At 54.1% G+C, this 27,960-nt stretch overlaps 2 protein-coding genes across 5 annotated transcripts; one reads left to right on the top strand and one right to left on the bottom strand.

The window, feature by feature from the left end:
- Positions 1-17,055, bottom strand: KCNK6 (potassium two pore domain channel subfamily K member 6). 2 transcript variants are annotated; one of them, XM_074386400.1, is made up of 4 exons: positions 11,717-17,055; positions 10,828-11,498; positions 4,548-4,943; positions 1-4,070 (listed from the first exon to the last, which is right to left on the bottom strand). In XM_074386400.1, exons 2-4 carry the CDS (start codon positions 11,147-11,149, stop codon positions 3,847-3,849), a joined length of 942 nt encoding a protein of 313 aa, XP_074242501.1. In that variant the 5' UTR covers positions 11,150-11,498; positions 11,717-17,055; the 3' UTR covers positions 1-3,846. The 2 variants fall into 2 exon arrangements, with proteins under 2 accessions (XP_074242501.1, XP_003937535.3); XM_003937486.4 differs by having other exon boundaries at positions 10,828-17,055.
- Positions 17,056-17,064: 9 nt separating this feature from the next.
- YIF1B (Yip1 interacting factor homolog B, membrane trafficking protein) lies at positions 17,065-27,935 on the top strand. Of its 3 annotated transcripts, none has more exons than XM_039465905.2 (8): positions 17,065-17,178; positions 23,785-24,023; positions 24,100-24,204; positions 24,340-24,418; positions 24,548-24,605; positions 25,637-25,792; positions 25,868-25,961; positions 27,535-27,935. In XM_039465905.2, the coding sequence occupies exons 1-8, from the start codon at positions 17,124-17,126 to the stop codon at positions 27,688-27,690; spliced, it is 942 nt and encodes a 313-aa protein (XP_039321839.1). In that variant the 5' UTR covers positions 17,065-17,123; the 3' UTR covers positions 27,691-27,935. The 3 variants fall into 3 exon arrangements, with proteins under 3 accessions (XP_039321839.1, XP_039321840.1, XP_010346322.1); XM_039465906.2 differs by having other exon boundaries at positions 17,065-17,169; XM_010348020.3 differs by lacking the exon at positions 17,065-17,178 and adding an exon at positions 17,224-17,326.
- The last annotated feature ends 25 nt before the right edge of the window (positions 27,936-27,960 follow it).

The following is a 27,960-nucleotide window of genomic DNA, read 5'->3' on the forward strand; positions in this document are numbered from 1 at the left end:
TAATAAAATATCAATATTTATAATTGGTACAGAAAAGCAAAGTACAGAAGCAAGAATCATAATTAGTCAACATTTTATTGAGTGCTACACACTGCTTGCTCTAAGGGCTTTACAGGTGTGAAGTTGCTGAATTCTCAAGTCCTTGAGGTAGATGCTGTTACTATCCCATTGTACAGACTAGCCAACTGAGGCACAGGAAGGTGAAATCACTTGCCCAGAGCCACTTAGCTTGGGAGTGACAGAATTCAGATTTATACCCAGGAACTCTGCCTCTCGAGTCTGTAATCATAACCACCTCACCATATTAGGTGCCACTTGTATAGAGTGAGAAATAAATGACACACACGTGTGTGGTTGATACCTACATGGAATGTGCCTGGAAGGAGACCCAAGACATCCATCCATGGTCTGAGGGTAAGAGAAAGACTGTTGAATTTTTTAGCATGCACTTTTTTTTTTTATCCTGAGACAGGGTCTTGGTCTGTAGCGTAGGCTGGAGTGCAATGGTGTGATCATGGCTCACTGCAGCCTTAACCTCCTAGGCTAAGTGATCCTCCTGCCTCAGCCTCCCGAGTAACTGAGACTACAGATGTGTGCCACCACACCCAGCTCATTTTTAACATTTTTTTATAGAGGGGCCTTCTTATGTTAACATGTCATTGCTGGTCTCCAACTGCTGGGCTCAAGCAATCTTCCTGCCTCAGCCTCCCAAAGTGTTGGGATTACAGGCATGAACCACTGCTCCTGGCCTTTTTAATGTCTTGAACTGAAAAAGACTTTCTTCCCTAGAGGTATTTGGAAGGAGAAATAGTGTGAAATGAATGCCAGATCCCACAGGCACCTAGCTGCCCCGAGCTGGCTTTAGCTCAAAGTCAAAAAGGAGCCAAGGAGGTTGGGAGGCTGAGAAAGGGCTAGACAACAGGTACTTCTGAGCTCCCACAGGAAAAGACGCCCAACCAAAACCTTGTTCGAATCCCGATGTTGTACTTTCTGTGTGACCTTGGGCGAGTATTTAACGTCTCTGGACCTCCTTTTCCTCATCTGTCAAATGTAGAGATTGTATTGAGGACTTAGAATCGTGCCTGGCACATAGTATATCCAATATGAGTATTTTTTCTTTTTCTTTTTTTGAGACAGGGTCTCGCTGTGTCACCCAGGCTGGAGTACAGTGGTGCAGTCACAGCTCACTGCAGCCTCGACCTCCTGGGCTCAAGCGATTCTCCCACCTCAGCCTCCTGAGTAGCTGGGACCACAGGTACACACCATCATGCCCAGCTAATTTTTGTATTTCATGTTGCTCATGCTGGTCTCAAACTCCTAGGCTCAAGCAATCCTCCTTCCTTATTTATTTTGAGACAGAGTCTCTGACTCACCCAGGCTGGAGTATAGTAGCATGATCTTGGCTCACTGCAGCCTCCATCTCCCAGGTTCAAGCAATTCTCTGCCTCAGTCTCCCAAGTAGCTGGGACTACAGGCATGTGCCACCACGCCTGGCTAATTTTTGTATTTTTAGACGGGGTTTCACCATGTTAGCCAGGCTGGTCTCGAACTCCTGACCTCAGGTGATCTACCTGCCTCGGCCTCCCAAACTGCTGGGATTATAGGCATGAGCCCGGGCCTGCCCCCCATGACCTCTTGATACCCCCCTGGGTGTCCCTTTTGCCCCTCACATCATCATATTCTAAACCAGCATCAATGACTCTGCTAAAACCTGCTCTTTCTCCCAAGTCCCCATCACAGAGATAACTGGCCACTCCAAAGGCCCTTTCCTGGCCACGTCCCTCCAGTTTGAGGCCTGTGGCCTGTCCACTTGGCTCCTGAGTGTCCCCACACCTGCCTTTCACGGCTCAGCCCAAGCCCATTGTCTACCTCTTGGTTCCTGCCCCAGCCTCCCCTAGGCACCCAGCCTCAGTCTCCCTCTCTGTGCCACCTCTACACAGCAACTAGGGGGATCATCCTAAAACCCAAACCTAACCATGACCCTCTCCTATTCTAAACCCTTCCATGGCTCTCTAGGGCTCTCAGGAAAGAGACTAGGTTCCCATGCTTATCATTTAAGGACACTCAGAGGTGCTCACGCCCACCCCTATGCCCTTCTTCTCCCTTTCCCTCCATACTCCGGTCACAGTAAACTGCTTGCCGGAAGCTGGTGGCCAGCATGCTTTCCCATCTACAGGCCTTTGCACACAGCTCCTCCCACCTGGCATGCCTCTCCATGCCTTTTCTACTTGTCTGCTGTTGGGACCCGGCTCAAATGCCCCATCCCTTTCTTCAATTTTTATTTTCGTAGAGATGGGGTCTAGCTATGTTGGCCAGGCTGGTCTCAAACTCCTGGCCTCAAGCGATCTTCCCACTGTGGCCCTCCCAAGGTGCTGGGATTACAGGCATAAGGCACTGTACCTGTCCTCTTTCTTTCTTTTTTAAGAGACAGGGTCTGGCTCTGTCCCCAGGCTGGAGTGCAACAGTGCCATCATAGCTCATTGCAGCCTCAAACTCCTGGGCCCAAGTGATCCTTCCACCTCAGCCTCTGGAGTAGCTGGGATCACAGGTGTGTACCACCATACCCAGCTAATTTTTAGATTTCACTGTGGTTGAGATAAGGTCTCACTCTGTTGCCCAGGCTAGTCTCAAACTCCTGGCCTCAAGTGATCCTCCTTCCTCAGCCTTCCAAAGTGCTGGGCATACAGGCATGAGCCGCCACACTCAGCCTGAACTCATCTTTTGAAGTTGTATTATGATGATCAGCATTTTACAGAGAAGGAAACAAAAGCAGAGAGGTAGAGTGACAGCCTAAGGTCACAGGCCAGACTCGCTAGATTGGGATTTGAGCTCAAGCAGGCTGACTCCAGGGCACAACATACAAAAGGGGACAGCTCTTACAATGGTGTCATGGCTAAGGGCAGCACCTCCCACACCATTCAGATCTGGGCTGGCGTCCTGTGTCAGTTTCCTGCCTTCCAGGCTGCTGAGGAAGATTCTGTCTACACCACCAGGGCTCCCTCCATGGGTCCTGCTCCCTGGAGACGCCTGAGAAAAATGACTCAGGGCCGACTTCTTCCTGCCTACTTTTCATATTTCAGGTATTAGTTCAACCGTCACTTCCTCCAGGAAGTCCTCCCTGACCTTCCAAGCTCGACTGGGCCTAGTTCCTGTGCTTCTCAGACTTCAGCCCTGACCACTCTGGCTGTGTTTTCATCACCTCACCTCCTCCATTAAATCCTGCCCATGTGGGGCCATCACTGTCTGGGGACAGGCCTGTCCACCTCACTGGACTGTGAGCTCCATGAGAGCAGGTCCCCACCCCCAACTATGTCCCCAGCACTGTCTAGCACAGGGCCAGCACACAGGAGGGGTTCAGGGATGAGTTCATCTATCCTTCCCATTTGTCAGCTGAGGAAATCAAGGCTCAGAGAGGGGCAGTCACTTGTCCAGGATGTAGTGACAGATCTGGTGCCTGAAATGAGGTCCGAGCCCAGAGCCTAGTAGAACGCAACTGATGAGTGACTAATTGAGAGACACAGATGGAACATGGAAGAGAGTGAGGAACAGACAGCAAGAGGGATAGACAGACAGCGAGAAGGCCAGCGAGTCAGAGGCACAGTGTAAGGAGGATGAGAGCAAGGACGGAGAGCAAGGTCACGTCGGCGCCAGCAGAGCCTGGGACACAGGCACAGGGAGTGCCGGCCCCACATCACAGCCGGATGCTGGGAAACAAAGGGATGGTGGGCGGCAAGGCCTTGGGATCACCTGCGTGTGCTCATGGACATTCCCGTACAGCCAGCTCTGGTCACCCGGGCCTCTCAGTTCCAGGCCAGGCACACCCATGCCTGGCAGAGCCTGCCCCTGCTACCTGGGGATGGAGGCATAGTCGGTGTGGGAGCTGGCAGAGAGTTGCTGGTGCATCGCCGGCGGGGGGCCCAGGATGTCCACCCGGTCGTCTTCATCCTCACTGAAGTTGGCAGGGCATGGAGCGGGCAGCAGGATGAGCTCCGTGAGGCCGTGGAGGTCGGACACGTGGCGGAAGGTCTGCAGCACCAGCACCATGGCCACCAGGCCCAGGAAGAGGTAGACTGCAGAGGCGGAGGAGGGGCGGTGGTCACCCTGTGGCTCAGATCTTCCTGTAGGGGCTACGGTTCTACTGGACCCCCCAGGGTGGAGTTGGATCCCTTTAGGAAGTCCCAGAGTGAGCTGGGTGCGGTGGCTCATGCCTGTAATCCCAGCGTTTTAGGGGGCTGAGGTGGGCGGATCACCTAGGTTGGGAGTTTGAGACCAGCCTGGCCAACACGGAGAAACCCCGTCTCTACTAAAAATACGAAATTAGCTGGGCATGGTGGTACACGCCTGTAATCCCGGCTACTCGGAGAATCGCTTGAACCCAGGAGGTTGCAGTGAGCCAAGATCGCACCATTGCAGTCCAGACTGGGCAACAAGCAAAACTCCCTCTCAAAAAACAAAAGGAAGTCCCAGAGTGGGACTATGCGCTTTTAACTCCCCCAGGGGCAGGGCTAGGTCCTCCTCAAAGCCCCACCCTCAGCCGCCCAGCTCACCTGTGACCAGCACCTTGTAGAGTGCCCGGTAGGGCTGGCCGGGTGCCTCTCCGGGCACGTAGTCGCCCAGGCCGATGGTGGATAGAGAGATGAAGCAGAAGTAGAAGGCATCCAGGAAACTCCAGGCCTCCTCGAGGTGGGCGAAGATCACCGCGGGCACCAGAAAGCAGACGGTCACCACGACCCCCAGCAGGGCCACCAAGTGCCAGCAGGCTGCCCGCCGGGGGTCCCAGCCCCAGCGCATGCTCAGCCAAGACAGCGGCGCGTGAGTCAGCAGCAGCGACAAGCGCTGGGCCGAGGCGGTCAGCAGCAGCATGGTGGTCGGGACGCCCAGGAGCGCGAAGGCGATGGAGAAGGCCTTGCCCGCATCAGTCAGTGGCGTCGTGTACCCATAGCCTAGGGGAGTCAAGGGAGTGAAGGGGAAATCATTTTAGAGGTGGGGTCTCACTCTGTGACCCAGGCTGGAGTGCAGTGGCTATTCACAGGTGCAATCCCACTACTGATCAGCATGGGAGTTTTGACCTGCTCCGTTTCCGACCTGGGCCGGTTCACCCCTCCTTAGGCAACCTGGTGGTTCCCTGCTCCTGGGAGGTCACCATATTGATGCTGAACTTAGTGTGGACACCCGATTGGCATAGCGCACTACAGCCCAGAACTCCTGGGCTCAAGCAATCCTCCAGCCTCAGCCAAGTGTGGCTCTGTGACTAATCTGTGGCCAAGGAGGTATTCATGAAAGAGTCAAGTGGCCAGGCTTGGTGGCTGACGCCTGTAATCTCAGCACTCTTGGATGCTAGGGCGAGTGGATCAGGAGGTCAGAAGATTGAGACCATCCTGGCCAACATAATGAAACCCCATCTCTACTAAAAATATGAAAAAATTAGCTGGGTGTGGTGGTGCGCACCTGTAATCCCAGCTACTGGAGAGGCTGAGGCAGGAGAATCGCTTGAACCTGGGAGGTGGAGGTTGCAGTGAGCTGAGATCAGGCCACTGTACTCCAGCCTGACGACAGAGTGAGACTCCATTTCAAAAAAAAAAAAAAGAGTCAAGCAACTTCCAGGAAAGGTTCTTAAGGAGGGGGAGATGCCAGTCTGCCTTCTTCCTTTCCTCCCTCCTCTTGCTGGCTGCAGCACAGCCATCTTGGACCATTAGGTGGTCTTGGGAATGGAAGTTGTACAGAGGAGTTATACCGAGAACCAGCTCAGTCGGGAGACCCCCCCACCACCACCCAGGCGGGCTGACGGTACTAAGAGGCAGACACCCAGATAGTACAACAGAGTGGATCTATCTGGGGACCAACAGCCTGAGAGCCTGCAGGGCTGACAGCTCTCCAGACTGAAGGCCGGGAGCAGAGATTCATCCACCTATTTGCTCTTTGACAGGTGATTCTTTTTGTTACACAGGTGCTCTACATATACACAACTGAGGAATATAGCAGGTAGGCAGCTGTTACTCGCCTACCAGTAATTACAAACTTAAAAATGTCTTCCTCAAGAGAATCATAGGGGCAGGGTAAACTTAACATTTCTCAACAGAGTGAGGAACGCCAGGGTCTTGCTGAGGAGCCTGGGTCTCTGACCATGCAGTACCACTTGGATTGACTACCTGGAATGTGAACAAGAAATAAACTCCTATCTCATTTAAGCAACTATAATTTGAGGTGTATCACTTATGACTACAACCCTCAGTAATACAAGGCTTTTTGATGGGGAAACTCCAGCAGCCTGGCACGTTTGCAAATGACATGAAATCCTTGTAAATAGGGTGGGTGAGGTGGCTCATTCCCGTAATCCCAGCACTTTGGGAGGCCAAGGTGGGAGGATTGCTTGGGCTCAGGAGTTCGACACCAGCCTGAGCAACATAGCAAGACCCCGTCTCTATTTAAAAAAAATGTTTAAAGGGGAGTATTTATAAATAGACAAATCATGGAGTTTGAAAAGCATGGGGCCTGTGAGCCTCAACTATTTCAAAGAGCTGAGTCCAAAACAGCGTTTTGCCGTCTACTCCCTGCATGACTTTGGCCAAATGACTCCTCCCTTCTGAGCCTCAGTTCCCTACTCTACAAAAATGGGCTGGTAAACAATCCCTTCCTGGCTGGGCAAGGTGGCTCACACCTGCAACCCCAGCACTTTGGGAGGCCGAGGCAGGAGAACCACTTGCACCTAGGAGGAGTTCAAGACCAGCCTGGCCAACATAGGGCACCCACTCACATTTCTACAAAAAAAAAAAATTAAAAAAAAAATTAAAAAATCGGTCAGGCGCGGTGGCTCACTCCTGTTATCCCAGCACTTTGGGAGGCTGATGTGGGCAGATCACCTGAGGTTGGGAGTTTGAGACCAGCCTGACCAACATGGTGAAACCCCGTCTCTACTAAAAATACAAAATTAGCCAGGCGTGGTGGTGCATGCCTGTAATCTCAGCTACTTTGGAGGCTGAAGCAGGAAAATCGCTTGAACCTGGGAGGCAGAGGTTGCGGTGGGCCGGGATTGTGTCATTGCACTCCAGCCTGGGCAACAAGAATAAAACTCTGTCTCTAATAAATAAATAAATAAGCTGGGTGCAGTGGTGTGCACCTGTGGTTCCAACTACTCGGGAGGATGAGGTGGGAGGATCACTTCAGCCCAGGAGGTCCAGACTACAGTGAGCTATGATTGCATCATGGCACTCTAGCCTGGGTGACAGAGTGAGACCCTGCCTCAAAAAAAAACGCAACAAACAATCCCTTCCTCAAATGCGGTAGTAATCCTGCCAGGCTGGGATAGGGCATGGCGCCTAGCAAGAGTGTAGGAAGAGTTGCAAGGATTCTAACGCTCCCTTCCTCCCTCCAACTCCCAGTTCCGGGTAGGACCACCCGCCTCCTCCTGCCTCAAGTGCAGCAAGGCTTGCCAGGGTCAATTCCAGGGCCAAGACTTGGGCCTAGGACCAAACGAGGGGCATTGTGGGAAGAGGGCTCTCTGAGTCATGTTTCATTGGTTTTCTCCAGATGCAATCAAGGCTCCACCCATAATGAAAACACTCAACATGAACTCAGTAAACATCAGTTATTACCAGGGCTTCACACCGACAGACTCCCTCCATGACCACGCTTCAGCCTGACTCCTGAGTCCCATTCTTAAGTAGGCCTAGTTTTAGCAAGAATCCTACAAGTCACCCGCCCTGATATCTGATCAAATTCCTCATCCACTTTTTTTTTTTTTTTTTTTTGGTTTTCTTTTCTTTAAGAGAGTCTTGCTCTAATGCCCAGTCTGGACTGCAGTGGCAAGATCTCAGCTCACTGCCACCTCCGCCTCCTAGATCAAGCAATTCTCCTGCCTCAGCCTCTGCGTACCTGGGATTACAAGCACGCACCACCACGCCCAGCTAATTTTTGTATTTTTAGTAGAGACAGGGGGTTTTGCCATGTTGGCCAGGATGGTCTTGAACTCCTAACCTCAGGAGATCCACCTGCCCTGGCCTCCCAAAGTGCTAGGATTACAGGCGTGAGCCACCTCACCTGGACTATTTGTTTTTTGAGACAGAGTTTTGCTCTGTTGCCCAGGCTGGAGTGCAGTGGCACGATCTCAGCTCACTGCAACCTTTGCCTCCCAGTTTCAAGTAATTCTCCTGCCCCAACCTCCCAAGTAGCTGGAATTACAGGTGCCTGCCACAATGCTCAGCTGATTTTTGTATTTTTAGTAGAGATGGGGTTTCATCATGTTGGCCAGGCATGTCTTGAACTCCTAACCTCAGATTATCTGCCCACCTCGGCTTCCCAAAGTGCTGGGATCGCAGGTGTGAAGCAGTGCACCTGGCCTTCATCCACCCTTCTTGATATCTAAGTCCTTGGCCAGTCTTTAGCAAGAATCTCCCTACCCAAATGTCTCTCTTCTTACTATTCCTCTATCCACTGACTCCCTTACTCTACTTGTTAGCCATCAATCTCCAGCTGTCTTTGCTATATTCAGAGTTGAGCTCAGTCTCTCTGCCCTTTGCAATGGTCTCTCCTCTACCACAATAACTTTCCATTTTTAACAAGTGTTAGAATATTTTTTTTTCTTTTACAATGCACACAGCAACCTTCTTCTAAGTAGTGCGGTGTGTTGGCTAACAGTATCAGACTCTAGAGCCTGATGGCCTTGGCTAAATCTCCACTCTATGCCATCTTTGCTGTGTGACCTTGGGAAAGTTACTCAACTTCTCTGGGCCTCGGTTACCATTGCTAAAAACACAGAGCCAATGAAGGTGCCGGCCTCACAAGGCTGTGGTGATGATTGAGTTAAAGCAGGCATTGGTGGCGGGGCGCGGTGGCTCATGCCTGTAATCCCAGAGCTTTGGGAGGCCAAGGCAGGCAGATCACAAGGTCAGGAAATCGAGACCATCCTGGCTAACATAGTGAAACGCTGTCTCTACTGAAAATACAAAGTTAGCTGGGTGTGGTGGCACGTGGGTAATCCCAGCTACTAGGGAGGCTGAGGCAGGAAAATCACTTGAACCAGGGAGGCAGAGGTTGCAGTGAGCCAAGTTCACGCCGCTGCACTACAGCCTGGGCCGCAGAGTGAGACTCCCTCTCAAAAAAAAAAAAAAAAAAAGCATGCATTGGCAAGTCCTCTGTCAGACTGTTGCTATTACAGAGAAGTGGGGAGTGTTATTATCTCCATTCTATCAATGGGGGAGGACGCCGAGGCCTGGCAATGAGCTGCAGCAGCTGAGCAGGGATGCTGCCAGGCTGTGTTTGATGTGTGTCTGGCTTCCCTCACCGGCCCTCAGGGATGACTTCTCAGAAGCCAGGATCTGGGAAGAGGCAGGAAGCGCACACATGACCCAGGGAAGCCCAGAAGCAGGTCGGGACGCCCTGGCAGCGTGGGCAAGCCCCAGGGGAGGTCAGCGAATGAGAAGTCACCCAGCTCTGCAGCCGCTGCCCCGAGTTGGGAGTCTGGGCTGGCCCTGCGCCAGCCTCCTCTCCCCAGCAAATCCACAACAAAGAAAGAGGAAGTCTGGGGGCTGAGAAGGGGCTGGGGTAGCAGCAGAGCCTGGCAACAAAGAGATTCCCCAAGTCTGGCTCCCCAGGGTTTCCCAGGGGCTCAGGCCCCCTCCATGGTGGGTCCTTTTGACACATCCCTAGTTGGGGCTGCCGAATTGGGTGTCCCAGGTCTAGAGGGAACAGGTGGTGTCCCTGTCAGGAGGAAAACCCTGCACTGAGGGTGACCCCATACAGGGGAGATGTCAAGATGGGGTGGGGTACCTAGGGATGGGTTTTGTGTCTGGGGTCAGAGTGGCCTACTGGGGAGTATGGGGCCAGGAGAGGGACGAGGGTCTGCAGCAGAGGTCTAGGTCCAGAGGGTCAGGAGTCCTGGATGGGGAGCCAGGTTCTCATTGAGGAATCTCTGCCAGGAGGGAGGTCTTTGGTGAGGGCACCCTGAGAGGTCTGGATATTCAGGGTCCTCGCTGGGGCACCAGGGTCAGGAGGAGGTTGAGATGGGGTTTCTCCAGGGGGTTTTCTCAGAAGGGCATATCTGGAGGGTCAGGAAACATTGCAAGGGTGGCAGGTGCAGCCTAGAGATAAGGGCAGGGGTCCTGGCATGGTTGAGGTCTGGGTCCAGAGGCGACAAGGATCTCCCTTGAAGGGTGGAGAGTCCTGGGTCTTTGCTGGAGGTCTCTGAGGACAGTCCTAGGCTTAGAGGGGACTGGACAGACCCAGGTCACCAGGGGGATTAAGACCGAGGAATGGAGTCCCAGCGCAGTGGCTCATGCCCATAATCCCAGTACTTTGGAGGGGGAGGGAAGCGGATCACCTGAGGTCAGGGGTTTGAGACCAGCCTGGCCAACGTGGTGAAACCACATCTCTACTAAAGATACAAAAATTAGCCAAGCATGGTGGCATGTGCCTGTAATCCCAGCTACTCAGGACGCTGAGGCATGAGAAAACTCTTGAACCCGGGAGACAGAGGCTGCAGTGAGCCGAGATCGTGCCACTGCACTCCAGCCTGGGCGACAGAGTGAGTCCTGCCTCAAAAAAAGAAAAAGAAAAAAGACCGAGGACCGGGGTCCCTGCTGCTCTCTGCAAAGGTACTCTGAGGGGAGCTGGATGTCTCCTGCTTAGGAGGAAGAGCTTGGACCCGGCTCCTCGAGAGGGGTGGGTATCATGAGCGTGGGTCCCGGGTCCTCACTGGGGGGTTTTCAGGGGATCCGAGGCCCGGAGGGGGTTGGGGTAAGGGAATTCATGAGGACTCCGGGGATCCCAGGGGGCAGGGGTGAAGTGGGGATCTGGGTTTCCTCGTCGCCTTGCGGGGCGGTGCTTACGTACCCACGGTGGTGACCAGCGTGCTGGCGAAGAAGAGAGCAGAGGCGAAGTCCCAGGCGGGGTCCGAGGCGTTGGCTGACCCCGAAGCGTTGGCGAGCACGACGCGCCCCAGCCGTCCGGCCGCCAGCACCCGCTCCACGAAGGCGTCCAGGGCCGGGGCCGCCACACACGGGCTGCGCTGCAGCAGCTGCGCCCGCAGCGTCCCCAGCTCGGCTCGGAGCCGGGCTTCGTGCGGCCCCTCCAGCCGCGCCACCAGCAGCGCGCCCAGCACCAGGTACGCGGTGTAGGCGGCCAGGGCGCCCGCCAGGAGCGCACCCCTCCGCATGGCGCCCGCCGGGACCCCGCGAGCCCGGGGTGGCCCCGCTGACGTGGCCCCTGCCTCCGGACCGTCTGGCGCCTAGTTTCAGTTCCGGGAGGGCTAGAGGCGCGGCCGTAGATGCCCCAAGAGGAAGAGGAAAAAGGGGCGGCGGGGGCGGGGGGGGGGCGGCGACGGAGGAACGCCCCGCCTCCGGGAAACTGAGGCACGCCCAACCGCCAGGTGTTAGTTCGGAGAGGGTGGAGCCCAGTGCTTCCAGACCCGGGAGACCAACGGGTTGGAACGGGTGGAGGTAGTACTCTCTTCCCCTCATTCCTTCCTTCGCGTCCTCCTGGAAGGCTGCCCAGCTGATGGTTCCCTGTGTTAGAGAAATCTGAACTCTCATCTCTGCTCGCAGGCCGAGGAGTCGCCCCACATCGCACACAGCAGCTAAGGCTGACGGACCAAGGGGCAAACTGCAATCCAATTCCCTCTCCATTCGCCAAGTCGTGTGCCTTGGAGTGGGAACAGCGGGCACCGAAGGGTCAGGTGTCCCCTGTGCCCACGTGGACAGAGTGGGGATCCTGAGCTACTCACCAAATATTTGTTCAATGCTCACTTCGTGTCGACCCCTCGCTGGGTGTTCCTGGCGACGCAGTAATGAGACTGTCCTGTGCCACGCATTCATGGGGCTCCAGTCTAACGGGGAGGCTGACACAATACAGTGACCCACGCCTGTTGTCCTAGCTACTCGGGAGGCTGAGGTCAGAGGATTGCTTGAGCCCGGGAGTTCGAGGCTGCGGTGAGCCATGCCTGGGAGAAAGCATGAGACCCCATCTCTAAAAACAAGAAAAAAGCCAGCCCAGAGTGGTCAGGCTGTGATGAAGGAAGCACAGTGATCAAGGCTGGAATGAGGGAGCCCTATAGGGCTCTGGGAGTCCAGAGGAGGGGACCAAGTCTGCTAGGGAGGTCAAGAGAGCCTCCTGAAGAAGGGGCTAGCTGAGCTGAAGTGTGAAGAATGAATGGAAACAAGCCAGGCAGAATCATGAATATCTGCCTTTATGTAAGAGGATGTTTTTCCTTCTGCATCTCCTGTAAGTCTCTCCACTTCTGCCTCCAGCCAGAACTCAGTGCCTTCCTGGCATCCTTCTGGAGGGCAGCCAGAGTCCTGACCACATCTGACTTCTGGGGCTTGGGGCTCAGCTCAGACATGCCCCAGCTGGTTCTATTAAAAAGTTGGCAGATCATGGAGAAGAGCCCAACTTGGGGCTAGCAATCCATAAGCAGAGACACCTAATAAAACCAGTGACACAGCAGGTGCCCACGATTCGAGGCTTACCTTCTGTCAGGCTCTGTGGACACCTGAAAACTTGCCCTGAATTCTCAATGCCCCCATATAATTCCCATTCAACAGATGAAAGTTTAGGCTTAAAAATGAAGTCGTTGTGGCCAGGTGTGGTGGCTCATGCCTGTAATCCTAGCACTTTGGGAGGCCGAGGCAGGCAGATTACGCGATCAAGAGTTCGAGACCATCCTGGCCAACATGGTGAAACCCATCTCTACTAAGAATACAACAATTAGCTGGGGTGGTGGCACGCCTGTAGTCCCAGCTACTTCGGGGGCTGAGGCAGGACAACTGCTTGAACCCGGGAGGCAGAGGCTGCAGTGAACTGAGATCATGCTACTGTACTCCAGCCTGCCGAAAGAGCAAAACTCTGTCTCAAAAAAGAAAAAAAAAATACAAAAATTAGCCAGGTGTGGTGATGCATGCCTATAATCCCAGCTACTCAGGAGGCTGAGGCAGGAGAATCGCTTGAACACAGGAGGCGGAGTTTGCAATGTGCTGAGATTGTACCACTGCACTCCAGCCTGGGCAACAGAGTAAGACTCCGTCTCAAAAAAAAAAAAAAAAAAAAATGAAGTAGTCGTTTGAGACCAGTTTGAGCAACATTGCAAAACCCCATCTCTAGAAAAAAATACAAAAATTAGCCAAGTGTGGTAGTGTGCGCTTCTAGTCTCAGCTTCTGGGGAAGCTGAGGCGGGATGATTGCTTGAGCCCAGGAATTAGAGGCTGCTATGAGCTATGATCCCACAACTGCACTCTGGCTTGGGTGACAGAGACCCTGCCCCCCCAAATAAAAAGTAGTAGTCACACAACTGGTAAGGGGTGACCGTGAGGCCAGCAGGAAGCCCAAGAACTTGCTTTTTTTTTTTTTTTGAGACAGAGTCTCTTTCTCGCCCAGGCTGGAGTCCAATGGCACGGCTCACTGCAACCTCTGCCTCCTAGGTTCAAGTGATTCTCCTGCCTCAGCCTTTTGAGGAGCTGGAATTACAGGCGCCTGCCACAACACCCAGCTAATTGTTGTATTTTAAGTACAGACAAGGTTTCACCATATTGGTCAAGCTAGTCTGGAACTCCTGACCTCAGATGATCTGCCCACCTTGGCCTCCCAAAGTGCTGGAATTACAGGCGTGAGCTGCTGCACCTGGCAGTACTTGCTTTATTAATATAAATAAATAAATAATAAGGCTGGGTGCAGTGGCTCACGCCTGTAATCTTAGTGCTTTGGGAGGCTGAGGCAGGTGGATCACTAAGCCCAGGAGTTCAAGGTCAGCCTGTGGAACACGGCAAGACCTTATCTCTAAAAAAAAAAAAAAATACAAAAATTAGCCAGGTGTGGTGGCACATGTTTGTAGTCCCAGCTACTCCAGAGGCTGAGGTGGGAGGATCACTCGAGCCTGGGAAATCAAGGCTGCAGCCAGCCATGATCCTGCCACTGCACTCCAGCCTGGGTGACAGAGCAAGACCGTGTCTTGAAAATTAAGAAATAATAGGACCAGGCACGGTGGCTCATGCCTGTAATTCCAACACTTTGGGGGGCAGGTGGATCAACTGAGGTTAGGAGTTCAGGACCACCCTGGCCAACATGGAGAAACCCCCATCTCTACTAAAAACACAAAAATTAGCTGGGCGTGGTGTCACGTGCCTGTAATCCCACCTACTTGGGAGGCTGAGGCAGGAGAATCGCTTGAACCTGGGAGGCGGAGGTTGCAATGAGCTGAGTTCATGCCGCTGCACTCCAGCCTGGGTGACAGAGCAAGACTTCATTACCCCGCCCCCGCACCGAAAAAAGCAAAAAGAAAAATATTAAAAGGCCAGGTGCAATGGCTCACACCTGTAATCCCAGCACTTTGGGAGGCTGAGACGGGCAGATCACAAGGTCAAGAGATCAAGACCATCCTGGCCAACATGGGGAAACCCCATCTCTACTAAAAATACAAACATTAGCTGGGCGTGGTGGTGCATACCTGAAGTCCCAGCTACTCAGGAGGCTGAGGCAGGAGGATCACTTAAACCTCGGAGGCGGAGGTTGCAGTGAGCCAAGATCACTCCACTGTACTCCAGCCTGGTGACAGGAGATTCTGTCTCAAAAAAAAAAAGAAAAGAAGAGAAAAAGAAAAAGAAAAAATAGGGCCGGGCGCGGTGGCTCAAGCCTGTAATCCCAGCACTTTGGGAGGCCGAGGCGGGTGGATCACAAGGTCAGGAGATCGAGACCATCTTGGTCAACAAGGTGAAACTCCGTCTCTACTAAAAATACAAAAAATTAGCTGGGCATGGTGGCTCGTGCCTGTAATCCCAGCTACTCAGGAGGCTGAGGCAGGAGAATTGCCTGAACCCAGGAGGCGGAGGTTGCGGTGAGCCGAGATCGCGCCATTGCACTCCAGCCTGGGTAACAAGAGCGAAACTCCGTCTCAAAACAAAACAAAACAAAACAAAACAAAAAAAAAAAAAAGAAAAAATATATTCACAGAAGAGATGTATCTAGAGCAACTAGAGCAATAGAGAGGGCTGAGGATGAGGAGAAGATGGTGTTGGAGCCCAGGAGACAGAGGCGAAATCAGAGGTGAAGAAGAATGAGGGCATTTCACTCACAGAAAAGAACCACAACAGAGACAGGACTCATCACTGAGAATCCAGGAGCAGCTCTTAAAGTCCCGAAAAAGACAATGTCTCAGAGGAGGAAGGGGAAGCCACAGCGATAGGGTCACTTGCTGACATCCTTCCGGATGTGCTATCATTGCGAAGAAGTCAATTCCACCACTGTGTTTTCCTGAGATAAGCCGGGGAGTCTGAGAGAGAGAAAAAGGGGGAGACTGAGGGGCAGAGAGGAGCGACGAAAGACGCTTGGTCCACATGCAGGTGCGCCTGTGTGCTGTGAGCTGCTGGGGGCTGTAGAATGCCTTTGGTGGACAGAGGGAACCAGGTTGCAATGTAAGAACATTTTTATGAAGTTCTGGAAAACTGCCTTAAGATTTCTTCCAAGAGAGGCACCTGGTCCTTCTCACCTAACTTGTTGGGTTTCCTTTTCTCTAAATATTCACTTCAAGTCTGGGCACTGTGGCTCATGCCTGTAATCCTAACACTTTAGGAGGCTGAAGCTGGACGATGGCTTGAGCCCAGCAATTCGAGACCAGCCTGGGCAACATAGCAAGATCCTGGCTTGACAAAAAAAAAAAAAAAAAATTAAAAAAAAAATAAAAAATTAGCTGAGCATGGTGGTGTATGCCTGTGGTCCCAGCTACTGGGGAGGCAGGAGGATCACTTGAGCCCAGGGGGTCCAAGGTACCCTAGGAAACAGAGCAAGACCCTGTCTCAAAACAAATAAATGTGCACTTTAATATGTAAGGGCTGTCAAACAATTGTATAAGCCCCCACAACTCCAATTAGCCCCTCAGGAGCACAAATGTTTCTCTCTTCCCTTGCTCCACAGCCTTCTCTGGCTCTCTAGTGCTCTCAGCAACCCAAATTGAACACCTGCCTGCAGAGCACTCCATTTTCCATCAAACTTTTCGCTCAATACTTACATTTTAAAAAATGTTTTGTAGTGGCTGGTCATGGTGGCTCACACCTGTAATCCCAGCACTTTGGGATGCTGAGGCAGGCGGATCACCTGAGGTCGGGAGTTTGAGACTAGCTTGACCAACACGGAGAAACCCTGTATTTATATGTATAAATATATATATTTTAAAAAAAAGAAAGAAAGAAAGAAAAGAAAAGAAAATGTTTTGTAGTGATGGAGATCTCACTATGGTGCCCAGGCTGGTCTCAGACTTCTAGGCTCAAGCGATCCTCGGCCTTCCAAAGTGCTGAAATTACAGGCGTAAGCCACCATGGCTGGCTAAATTAAAAAACAAAAAAACAAAACAAAACAAAAAATGGGTGCTAGGCACAGTGGCTCACGCCTGTAATTCCAGCATTTTGGGAGGCCGAGGCAGGCGGATCACCTGAGGTCGGGAGTTCAAGACCAGCCTGGCCGACATGGAGAAACCCCCTTCTCTGAAAAAGAAAGAGAGAGAGAGAGAGAGAGAGAGAGAGAGAGAGAGATCGATCAAGACCATCCTGGCCAAGAAGGGGAAACCCCATCTCTACTAAAAATACAAAACTTAGCTGGGCGTCGTGACGCGCACCTGTAGTCCCAGCTACTTGGGAAGCTGCGAGAGGAGACTCGCTGGAACCCGGGAGGCGGAGGTTGCAGTGAGCTGAGATCGCGCCACTGCACTCCAGCCAGGCAACAGAGCGAGACTCCATCTCAAAAAAAAAAAAAAATTGTAGGGATGGGGCGGGGAGAGCTTACTATGTTGCCTAGATTGGTCTCGAACCCCTTGGCTCAAGCAGTCCTCCCGCCTCGGCCTCTCAAAGTGCTGGGAAGAGCCCCCGCACCGGGCAGACACTAATTTTCTAACGTGGCAGACACCGCCTCCTCCTGGAATTCTTCCCGGCCCCGCCTTTCTGCCACTCAGGTCCCGACTCGCTTTAAGACACGAGCCCAATCTCCGCCTCTTACGTAAGGCACCGCCCACTCGCCCAGGCCTCCGTGGGAGGGCGTGGCCTTCCCGCAATCCTGACATCCATTGGCTGTCGCTTCGCCGGCGGGGCACGGGTACGGGAGCCGGGTGGGCACGTTGCGAACTGTGGCTGAGGCGGCGGCGGCGGCGGCGAAGGATGCACCCGGCAGGCTTGGCGGCGGCGGCGGGGACGCCCCGGCTGCGTAAGTGGCGTACGTGGCCGGCGGAGGAAATCGGGGGGCGCGCGGGCGGGCGGGGGCGTGGCGGGACGGCCGCGGCGGTTGGCGAGGGCACTGCAGGTCAGAGGTCACGAGATCAAGGATCTGGAACCCCGAGGTGTGCGCAGCGCTGGGATGCCAGGTCCGGGTAGGGGGCGCTTTGGGGGGCGATTCTCTAGGAAATTCCTTTAGAAGAAAACAACTTGGGACAGGAAAGAGTGCGATATGCAGAGAAATACAACTTCCATTCATTTGCAGTTAGCGATCCGCCCTCCCCTGCTCCCCAGCTTTCCGTGGCTTCCCAATGCCCTCCTGCTGCCGCCCACAATCTTAGGGCAGCTTCTTGGCCCCCTGTGAGCGCAGAGGGCCATGCCCACCGCTCATTTAAGAAGCGAACCTGTATTTATTGTGCTGTAGGCCCCTTTTCCTGCCTCCGAATTTGTCTGTTTACGCTCTTCACGTCCGTAAGTGCTGTGTGTTTCATGTATTCATTCAGCCTAACTTGCTTCAGCTCCCATGTGCCAGGCCCTGCGCTGGAATATGGGTATGGGCACAGTAGTAACCAGCATAGCCCTGGTCCTTGCAACTTTACAGCTCAGAGTTTGAAGGGAAGAGAGATGCTTAACTACAAGGAAACTAGTCAACAAGTTAATTGTGGGGGCCGGGCGCAGTGGCTCACGCCTGTAATCCCAACACTTTGGGAGGCCGAAGCGGGTGGATCTCTTGAGACCAGGAGTTCGAGACCACCCGGGCAACATGGTGAAACCCCGTGTCTACTAAAAATACAAAATTAGCCGGGTGTGGTGTCGGGCGCCTGTAATCCCAGCTACACGGGAGGCTGAGGCAGAAGAATCGCTTGAACCCGGAAGATGGAGGTTGCAGTAAGCCAAGATGGCGTGATAACACTCCAGCCTGGGCAAGAGTGAGACTCCATCTCAAAAAAAAAAAAAAAAAAAAAAGGCTGGGCACGGTGGCTCAAGCCTGTAATCCCAGCACTTTGGGAGGCCGAGGTGGGTGTATCACGAGGTCGAGAGATCGAGACCATCCTGGTCAACATGGTGAAACCCCGTCTCTACTAAAAATACAAAAAATTAGCTGGGCATGGTGGCACGTGCCTGTAATCCCAGCTACTCAGGAGGCTGAGGCAGGAGAACTGCCTGAACCCAGGAGGCGGAGGTTGCGGTGAGCCGAGATCGGGCCATTGCACTCCAGCCAGGGTAACAAGAGCGAAATTCCATCTCAAAAAAAAAAAAAAAGAAAGAAAGAAAAAAAGCCGGGCACGGTGGTGCGTGCCTGTAGTCCCAGCTACTTGGGAGGCTAAGGCTGGAGGATTGCTTGAGTCCAGGAGTTCTGGGCTGTAGTGCTATGCCTATCGTGTGTCCGCAGTAAGTTCAGCATCAATATGGTGACCTCCCGGGAACAGGGGACCGACCACCAGCTTGCCTAAGGAGGGGTGAGCCAGCCCAGGTCGGAAACGGTGCAGATCAAAACTCCTGTGCTGATCAGTAGTGGGATCGTGCCTGTGAATAGCCACTGCACTCCAGCCTGGGCAATAGGAAGACCCTCTCTCTGAAAACAAAATTAAATTTAAAAATTTTTCAAAAAAGGTAATTGGGGGATTAGTAAAGGCTGTAAAGGGAAGGATCCAGGATGTGACTGGGGGTTGGGGAGGCCTCTCTGTAAAGCAAGGTGTGCTTTGCTATTCCTCCCTTCAGCCATCACTCCATGCCTGGCTGGCCCTGTGGTGGTGATGTGGGGGGCTACAGCAGTGCCCAGACAGCCCCTGTCCCTGTCCTCATGGAGCTGCCAGGACCGAAAACAGCAGCAGGTTCCAGTGGTGGAGCTGCTGTGAGAGTGGCCCAGGCAGAGGGTTCGGGCTGGGATGAGGGAGGCCCAGGCAGAGGGGTCTTCGCTGGGATGAGGGAGGCCCAGGCAGAGGGGTCTTCGCTGGGATGAGGGAAGCCCAGGAAGGGGTCGGGGCTAGGATGGAGATGTGGGAGCCAAGGAGGCATGTGACCCAGCCTAGGGTGTCAGTGAAGCTTCTGATGATGAAGAGTTACCGAGGGGAAAGAGATTTATGGTGGGAGAGAAAAGCAGGCTGGGTGCAGTGGCTTACACCTGTGATCCTAGCATTTTGGGAAGTCAAGGTGGGTGATCACTTGGGGCCAGGAGTTCAAGACCAGCCTGGGTAACATAGTGAAATCCCATCTCTACTAAAAATACAAAAAATTAGCCGGGCGTGGTGGCATGCGCCTGTATTCCCAGCTACTTAGGAGGCTGAGGCTTTAGAATCACTTGAACCTGGGAGACAGGTTGCAGTGAGCCGAAATCACACCAGCCTGAGGGACAAGGGAAGACTTTGTCTCAAAAAAGGGTGATCCACCTGCCTCAGCCTCCCAAAGTGCTGGGGTTACAGGCGTGAGCCACCATGCCCAGCCAACCAGCCTGGCCAACATGGTGAAGCCCTGTCTCTAGTAAAAAGACAAAAAATTAGCCAGGCGTGGTGGCATGCGCCAGTAATCCCAGCTACTGGGGCGGCTGAGGCATTCAAGGTTGCAATGAGCTGTGATCACACCACTGCACTCCAGCCTGGGCAAACAGTGAGACTCTGTCTCAAAAAGCAAAAATAATAAGATCACTCTGGCTGCCCATTGGAGAGGCTGTTGGTAGTGAGAATGGACAGAAGGACCAGGTAGGACACTTAGGTCAGGCGTGAGATGGCAGTCTGAGACGGGAGGGTGACGTGGAGACATGGTGAGCGAGCACCTGACTGGTTGATTGGATGTCAGGCAGAAGGGTAATCAGGGTTTGGGCATGGAGGTTAGGGCCCCGGGTCAGCCAGAGGGAGTGCCAGGAAGTGGCCAGACCTGCATCTGGAGCCAGGAGACAAGTGGTGCCTAGAGACACAGCCCAGAAGCTAAACGCACACTGCAGCTGGGAGAGCTGGGGTGTGGGTGTGGTGGCCCTGGGTGAGAGACAGAGGACAAGGGCAAGGGTGGAAAATGAAGTCGCACATTTTAGGAAGCTAGGAATGCATGGTTGAATGGGAAGGAGCCATCGAGAGACCATCAGCTCCATGAAGGCAGGGGTTTTTGTTTTGTTTTGTTTTGTTTTATTTGAGATGGAATCCTGCTCTGTCACCCAAGCTGGAGTGCAATGGCATGATCTCAGCTCACTGCAACCTCCGCCTCCTGAGTTCAAGCACTTCTCCTGTCTCAGCCTCCTGAGTAGGTGGGATCACAAGCATATCCCACCATACCCAGCAAATTTTTATATTTTTAGTAGAGACAGGGCTTCATCATGTTGGTCAGGCTGGTCTTGAACTCCTGACTTCAGGTGATCCACCTGCTTCAGACTCCCAAAGTGATGGGATTACAGGCGTGAGCCACCGCACCTGGCCAGGTTTGGGGTTTTTATTCATTGCTATATCCACCTTGCCCATGGCAGAGCCTAACACAGAGGGAGATGCTCAGTAAATGCCTGTGGAGTCAGACCAGTAAGAAGAGAAAGTGCTCCCTAAGTGTCCTGGACTCAGAAAGTTGGAGGTTGGCATTCAGGACACTGGTACCAAATGCCACTGAGGGCTTGAGTCAGACAAGTGGAATTTTGTAGTGTAGCGGGGGGCACTTAGGGGGCCTGGTGGGAGCAGAGCCCTGAATGCCAAGAGCTGAGGGACTGACAGGGAGGGCCGAAGGGCTCACACCAAAGCTTTTAGGAAGCTAGCCCTTCTAGCCAGAAGTGGGAGAGAGAGGGTGGGCCCAGTGGCTCACACCTGTAATCCCAGCACTTTGGGAGGCCGAGGCAGGCAGTTCACTTGAGGCCAGGAGTTCAAGACCAGCCTGGCCAACGTGGCGAAACCCTGTCTACTAAAAATACAAAAATTGGCTGGATGGGGTGGGGGGGGGACGGGGACGGCGCCTGTAATCCCAGCTACTTGGGAGGCTGAGGCAGGAAAATCGCTTGAACCTCGGAGGTGGAGGCTGCAGTGAGCTGAGATCATGCCACTGCACTCCAGCCTGGGAGACAAGAGTGAGACTCTGTCAAAAAAAAAAAAAAAGTAGTAGTAGTAGTAGCAGGGGAGAGAAAAGGGAAGTGGGGCTTTCGGAGAGGCCGGGACCAGTGCTGCTTGGGGAGACCTGGGTCTGTCTTCGGGCTACAAATAATTGAGAGGAAGAGCTCAAGGCTAGTAGTTGATCAGGAGTGACAGCGATGGACTGCTTTTTATGGGACCAAGGAGTTTATGAGCATCACAACAGCTTTGCAAGGGGGGACAGTTAACTCCATTGTGTAGAGGAGAATGTCCAGTTGCAAAGTCATGACGTGGATAATTCGATTCCTCTCCCCATGCCCGCTGTCATCTGACCACCCATTCCCTGTTCTCCGTTGTGCCTGCAATAGAGCCTAGCACATAGTAGGATCGCAGCAGATATTTGCAGGGTAGCATTGCTTACTGATTAGGAACAGAGGCCCTGGAGGCAGAGTGCGGGGTTCAAGTCCCGCCTCCCCATCTTCTCCATCTCAAACCAGAATCTGTGGAGACAGCGTTGGTTCCTCCCTTTTTTTTTTTTTTTTTTTTGAGACGGAGTTTCGCTCTTGTTACCCAGGCTGGAATGCAATGGCGCGATCTCGGCTCACCGCAACCTCCGCCTCCTGGGTTCAGGCAATTCTCCTGCCTCAGCCTCCTGAGTAGCTGGGATTACAGGCACGCACCACCATGCCCAGCTATTTTTTTTGTATTTTTAGTAGAGACGGGGTTTCACCATGTTGACCAAGATGGTCTCGATCTCTTGACCTTGTGATCCACCCGCCTCGGCCTCCCAAAGTGCTGGGATTACAGGCTTGAGCCACCGCGCCCGGCCTTTTTTTTTTTTTTTTTTTTGAGACAGAGTCCCATTCTGTCTCCCAGGCTGGAGTGCAGTGGTGCAATCTTGGCTCACTGCATCCTCTGCCTCCTGGGTTCAAGTGATTTTCCTGCCTCAGCCTCCCCAGTAGCTGGGATTACAAGCACATGCTACCATGCCCGGGTAATTTTTTATATTTTTAGTAGAGACAAGATTTCACCATGTTGACCAGGCTGGTCTCGAACTCCTGACCTCAAGTGATCTATCTGCCTAGGTCTCCCAAGGTTCTGGGATTACAGGCGTAAGTCACTGCGCCCAGCCTTCTCCCACTTCTTAACACACCTCCACTGAGCACACCTCCAGCAAGTCCTGTCCCTCCTACCTCTGAAACTGATCCAGAAATAACCCATTCCCCTTTTACAACCCAGTCCTGTCTGCCATGGTCTCCCACCTGGACCACCCCAGCAGCCTCCTGTCTCCCTTCCCTGCCCACCTCTCATCTGTTCCCCACATGAGGCCACAGGGACCTTTTGAAAACTTTTGAAACCTGGCCCTCATACTATGACTTTGGGCAAGGGCGTGAGCCTCTTTAGGGCTTGCTTTTCTGATCTGTAAAATGGGGTGATGATAGCATTGGCAATTGGCAGAAACAGGGTGGTTGTGAAAATGAAATTAGTTCATCCGTAGGATTATTGTAATATTTATCAGGCACAGCGGGGCCGGGCTCCTGCTCTGCCACTCACTCAGTTTGGCCCTTTGCACAAGTCATTTTAACTGTCTGGGCCTTGGTTTCCACACCTGTAAATTTGGGGTGGATGGGTGGGCAGATGGGTGGGTGGATGGGTAGATGGATGGATTGATGGATGAATGGGTAGGTAGATGAATGGTTGGATAGATGAATGTATCAGTGGATGGACAGTTGGCTAGATGGGTGGGTAGATGGATGGATAGGTGGATGGATGGGTGATGGGTAGATGGATAGATGAATACAGTCGATGGATAGTTGGCTAGTAGGTGGGTGAATAGATGGATGGATAGGTGGATAGATGGATAGATGTTTGGGTAGATTAATGGATGGATGGACGGATTGGTGGATGGATGGGTGGGTGGATGGATAGATGGAAAGATGGATGAATGGATAGGTGGGTGGATGGATGGATAGATGGATGCTTCAGGAGATGGATAGTTAACTAGATGGGTGGGTGGGTGGGTGGATGGACAGATGGACAGTGTGGATAGGTTAATGAATAGATGGATGGGCAGATGGATGGATGGGTGGGTGGATAGATGGATGAATAGATGGGTGAGTGGATAAATCAGGCGTCCCCAAACTACAGCCTGCGGGCTGCATGCGGCCCCCTGAGGCCATTTATCCAGCCCCCCGCCGCACTTCAGGAAGGGGCACCTCTTTCATTGGTGGTCAGTGAGAGGAGCACAGGATGTGGCGGCCCTCCAGCAGTCTGAGGGACAGTGAACTGGCCCCCTGTGTAAAAAGTCTGGGGACACCTGGGATAAATGGATGGGTGGATGGATAGATGAATGCATCAGGAGATGGATAGTTGGCTAGATGGGTGGGTGGGTGGATGGATGGCAGAGCCTGCACCTGGCAATCCATCTGACGTTGAAGCCAGTCTCTAATGGTGACATCACCCTCCACTGCAGCAGGAGCAGGAGGCAGAGCTGCAGGACGAATGAGGCTTGCCAGGTCTCCCTTACCTATCCTGTGTCCCCAGTGCCTCCCCACCCTTTTCCCTTGCAGCCTCAAAGCGAAGGATCCCTGCGTCCCAGCCGGGCATGGCCGACCCCCACCAGCTTTTCGATGACACGAGTTCAGCCCAGAGCCGGGGCTATGGGGCTCAGCGGGCACCTGGAGACCTCGGCTATCCTGCAGCCTCCACCACGCCCCAGGCAGCCTTCCTGGCTGACCCCGTGTCCAACATGGCCATGGCCTATGGGAGCAGCCTGGCTGCGCAGGGCAAGGAGCTGGTGGATAAAAACGTGAGTGGCCAGGGCTGGCGGGAGTAGGGGGACACATGGGGCCATGGGGCCTCAGGTTTGAGCTCTGCCTCCCCAGATCGACCGCTTCATCCCCGTCACCAAGCTCAAGTATTACTTTGCTGTGGACACCATGTATGTGGGCAGAAAGCTGGGCCTGCTGTTCTTCCCCTACCTCCACCAGGTCAGCACCCCCAGGGGAATGTGGGTGTGCGGTGGGCCGGTGGGGGCCGGTGTGGGGTGGGGCCTGGAGATTCACCTCAAGGAAGGGTGGGAGGGGCCTGGCTCTGAGGGTCCTGCCCATTCCCCATCACCACAGGACTGGGAGGTGCAATACCAACAGGACATGCCGGTGGCCCCCCGCTTTGACGTCAATGCCCCAGACCTCTACATTCCAGGTTCCACCCTCCCCCTCCCCTGTACCCCCATCCATTTTCTGGGCCTGTCTGGGGTGGGCGTGTGGGTGCCTGGAGACCGAGGGTGGTTCTTCCTCTGATGACCAGTGTCTACGTGTGTGCCTCCCACAGCGATGGCTTTCATCACCTACGTTTTGGTGGCTGGTCTTGCGCTGGGGACCCAGGATAGGTAAGGGAGGCCTGGGACATGCCAAGTAGGGTGGGGTTTGGGAGGCCCGTGGTTGGTCAGGAAAGTCTCAGTTCCAAGTTTCCCTTTTCCCTTCTCGGGAAAGCCCCACCTTGCTCCCAGGTGGCCCAAGATACAGCCTTCAGGGTCGCCACCAGCATCACCCTCGGCTCCTCCCTCTCCTTCCTGCCCACATGCCTTGCGTCACCACCCCCTGTGCTGGGTGACCCTCTCCATCCACGCTTCCTCTCAGCCTCTACTACCAGACCCGCCCTCACCTTGCTGTGTCCTCACCGGCTCCCCGCTACACCCCTACTCCAGCAGCAGTCAGGATGGTCCTGTCTGAGGTGCGGGCCTGGCCACAGCCCATCCTGCCCCGCCCTGCCGTCCCTGGCTCCCGGTCAGGCCCCAGTTCCTGGGCCCGGTGCCGCCCCTCCCGCCATGCTCCGGTCCTGTTCCTTTCCTTGGGAGGGCTGGCGCTGTCTCCTGAGACCTTGGCACATCCACTTCCCTCTGCCTGGGAGCATGTTCCCCTCCACCACTGCCGAGCATGGACTCCATTCCGGCGTCACTTCCTCGGGGAAACCTTCCTGCCCCCCAGGCTAGGTCAGGCCTCTCCTCTTGCTCGCACCGCCCTGTTCACTTCCTTTGTGGCACTGAACACATCTGTCATTAACTGACTGGTGAGGCCCTGGGGATGTGGCGGAGGCCAAGGGCTTTTGTCTCTGACCAGGTCCTTCCTGCAGGCTTTGGCTCTGTGTCCCCTCTTCTGGGAAGCCCTCCCTGACACTTGCCCCCTGACTGTGTCAGGCACAGCCCCCTGTGACTCCAGCCCTGCCCGCTGTGGGTGTTACTGTCTAGGGAGAGGTCTGCCATCCTCCCTGGATGGGATTTCCATGGGAATAGGATAGTGGCCAGATCCATCTGGGTCACTGCTGGGTCCGGTCCCACCCAACACAGGGCTGTCCCCAGGCGTGTGCTGGGAGTCGGCAGTCTGAACCGGCCAACCAAGTGGCGGGGTTTGCTGTCTGCAGGTTCTCCCCAGACCTCCTGGGGCTGCAGGCAAGCTCGGCCCTGGCCTGGCTGACCCTGGAGGTGCTGGCCATCCTGCTCAGCCTCTATCTGGTCACTGTCAACACCGACCTCACCACCATCGACCTGGTGGCCTTCCTGGGCTACAAATATGTCGGGTCAGTATCCCCGCCCTTCCTGCCAGCCGCAGCCCTTGGGCCTCGTCCTCACACAGCCTTCTCTCCCTCCCCCAGGATGATCGGCGGGGTCCTCATGGGCCTGCTCTTTGGGAAGATTGGCTACTACCTGGTGCTAGGCTGGTGCTGCATGTCCATCTTTGTGTTCATGGTGAGCTGGGGCTCAGGGCGGATGAGGCTGAGGGCACCAGTGCCCTGGAGGGCATCCAAGCAGAGGATGTCAGGTGTGGGGTTCAGACCAGACACACGTTGCTGAACTGGGGGGCCCTGGAGTGGCTGTCCAGCCTGCGGGGTCAGGAAGGCTGTCCAGCCTAGGGGTCAGAAGAGGAGGTATCCTGAGCCCTGGAAGAGGAGACGCCAGCCAGGCTGCTAGAGGCTGGGGATCCACAGCACATAGGCTCCAGGCTGGGCTCTCACTCTCATCCCACTCTCCTTACATGGGGTCTTTCCTGCCAGAATTTCCCTGGAAGGGGGTTCTCTAGAGCCCTTCCAGCTGGAGTCAGGGGTGCTGGTGAAGAGCAATGGGGTTTGCAGGCCAGCCTGGACTCCAAGCTTAGTTGGATCCTGTACAAATCACTTACTCTCTTTAAACTCAGTTTCCTCGTTGGTGAAATAGGATGATGATACTTGCACCCCAAGGTGCTGGGAGGATTCAGTGTGAGCATGTGAGAAGCAGAGGGCAGACCATGTTGGCTGGTGGGCCAGGGTGGACTCTCGGACAAACTTTTAAGTGTCATCGTTTAAAACTTTAGGCCAGGCACGTGACTCACATCTGTGATACTAGCACTTTTTTTTTTTAATATATACTGGAGTGCAGTGGCATGATCTCAGCTCACTGCGACCTCCGCCTCCTAGGTTGAAGCAATTCTCCTGCCTCAGCCTGCCGAGTAGCTGGGATTACAGGCACGTGCCACCACACCCAGCTAATTTTTAGCTACTTTTTGTATTTTTAGTAGAGATGGGGTTTCACCATGTTGGCCAGGCTGGTCTTGAACTCCTGTCCTCGTGATCTGCCTGCCTCAGCCTCCCAAAGTGCTGGGATTACAGGCATGAGCCACCACGCCCAGTCAATCCCAGCACTTTGGGAAGCTGAGGCAGGAGGATCACTGGAGACCAGGAGCTTGATATCAGCCTGGGCAACATAGCGAGACACCATCTCTAAAAATTTTTTTTTAATTAGCCAAGGGTGGCAGCGTGCACCTGTAGTCCCAGCTATTCGGGAAGCTGAGGTGTGAGGCTCACTTGAGTCTGGGAGGTTGAGGCTGCAGTGAACCAAGGTCACACCACTGCAGTCCAGCCTGGCAGATAGGGCGAGACCCTGCCCTTTAATAAAAATAAAGATAGCATTCTGGTGTGTCTTCAGAAATTGCCATATGGCCAACATAAGAGGGTGACAGCAGCCAGGGCCGTGTCTCCCATGCCGTCAGGCTAGGCGTCCACCGTGAAGAAGTCCCCCTTCACCCGCTCCTAGACCTTGCCTGGCATTTGAGTGTGGAACCTTCTTGTAATTTATCCACAGGGCCTGGGGAGGAGCAAGTCCTCACCTTTTGGGAGGTTTGGGGAAACTGAGGCCCCTGGGAGCAGAAACCTGAGGCTGCAGAGGGCCAGGGACTTGTCCCCGGCTGCCTGGGGCTTCTAAGCAGAGGCTGGAAGCGTGTCCAGGCTCTCACCCTGGCCCAGAGGGCTCAAGGGTAAACCCTGATTCCCTTCTTCCTTCCCCCCAGATCCGGACTCTGCGGCTGAAGATCTTGGCAGAGGCAGCGGCTGAGGGGGTCCCGGTCCGTGAGGCCCGGAACCAGCTGCGCATGTACCTGACCATGGCGGTGGCAGCGGCACAGCCTCTGCTCATGTACTGGCTCACCTTCCACCTGGTGCGGTGAGGGCGTTCACTGAGCCTCCTCCTGCTGCTGCTGCTGCTGCTGCTGCTGGGGCCACTGTGGCTGCCGGACTCATCTCCCGCCTTCGGGCCCCAGGGTCCACCCTGTTTGGGTACAGGCGCTGCCCCCATCCCAAGTCCCGCTGAACCCTGCCCCCAACCCAAGGTGCTGAGAGATCTCCAGCTGCACAGGCCACCACTCCAGGGCGTGGCCGCTGTTACAGAAACAATAAACCCTGATGGTCATGAGCAGCCTCTCCTTAGCCACGTGTAC

The sequence above is a fragment of the Saimiri boliviensis genome, chromosome 14 (genome assembly GCF_048565385.1).
Source record: "Saimiri boliviensis isolate mSaiBol1 chromosome 14, mSaiBol1.pri, whole genome shotgun sequence".
NCBI lineage: Eukaryota > Metazoa > Chordata > Mammalia > Primates > Cebidae > Saimiri > Saimiri boliviensis.

Excerpts from the sequence above, each read along its gene's own strand:
- KCNK6 (XM_074386400.1), bottom strand. The coding sequence starts at position 11,149 with ATGCGGAGGGGTGCGCTCCTGGCGGGCGCCCTGGCCGCCTACACCGCG. Across the intron at positions 4,944-10,827 it reads CACGCTGGTCACCACCGTGG|GCTATGGGTACACGACGCCA; the intron begins GTACGTAAGCAC and ends TGACTCCCCTAG. Across the intron at positions 4,071-4,547 it reads CTACAAGGTGCTGGTCACAG|TCTACCTCTTCCTGGGCCTG; the intron begins GTGAGCTGGGCG and ends CCGCCTCTGCAG.
- YIF1B (XM_039465905.2), top strand. The coding sequence starts at position 17,124 with ATGCACCCGGCAGGCTTGGCGGCGGCGGCGGGGACGCCCCGGCTGCGT. Across the intron at positions 25,793-25,867 it reads CTGGGCTACAAATATGTCGG|GATGATCGGCGGGGTCCTCA; the intron begins GTCAGTATCCCC and ends TCCCTCCCCCAG. Across the intron at positions 25,962-27,534 it reads TGTCCATCTTTGTGTTCATG|ATCCGGACTCTGCGGCTGAA; the intron begins GTGAGCTGGGGC and ends CCTTCCCCCCAG.